This window comes from Pteropus alecto, unplaced genomic scaffold (assembly GCF_000325575.1).
Source record: "Pteropus alecto unplaced genomic scaffold, ASM32557v1 scaffold326, whole genome shotgun sequence".
Classification (NCBI taxonomy): domain Eukaryota; kingdom Metazoa; phylum Chordata; class Mammalia; order Chiroptera; family Pteropodidae; genus Pteropus; species Pteropus alecto.
In genome coordinates, this window is record NW_006438873.1 from 1,321,985 (window position 1) to 1,322,255 (window position 271).

The window sequence follows — 271 nt, forward strand, 5'->3', positions numbered from 1 at the left end:
ACCCGCGCCGGCGTCCGGTCTGGGCCGGTGCCGGATAGCGCTCCTGCTAGCCGTGGCGCTCGACGTAGCCGGCATGGTGGCGCTGCTGACCGGCGTGTTCGCTCAGTTGCAGGTGCGCGGCCGCGACTTCGGCGACCTGCTTATCTACTCCGGCGCGCTGCTTGTCTTCCTGAGCCTGCTGGGCTGGATCCTCTGGTACACTGGCAACATCGAGATCTCGCGCCAGGAGCTCGAGCGCGACTACGGCCTGCGGCCCTCGGCGCTCGCCCGC

The 271-nt window shown here is 70.1% G+C and overlaps 1 protein-coding gene across 1 annotated transcript; it reads left to right on the forward strand.

Annotated features, from left to right (window-relative positions):
* Window position 1: 1 nt before the first annotated feature.
* Window positions 2–271, forward strand: TMEM238 (transmembrane protein 238; the record flags this gene model as incomplete). Its single annotated transcript, XM_015592519.1, has 1 exon — window positions 2–271. A coding segment is annotated over one exon (270 nt), but the record flags the coding sequence as incomplete, so codon positions are not given.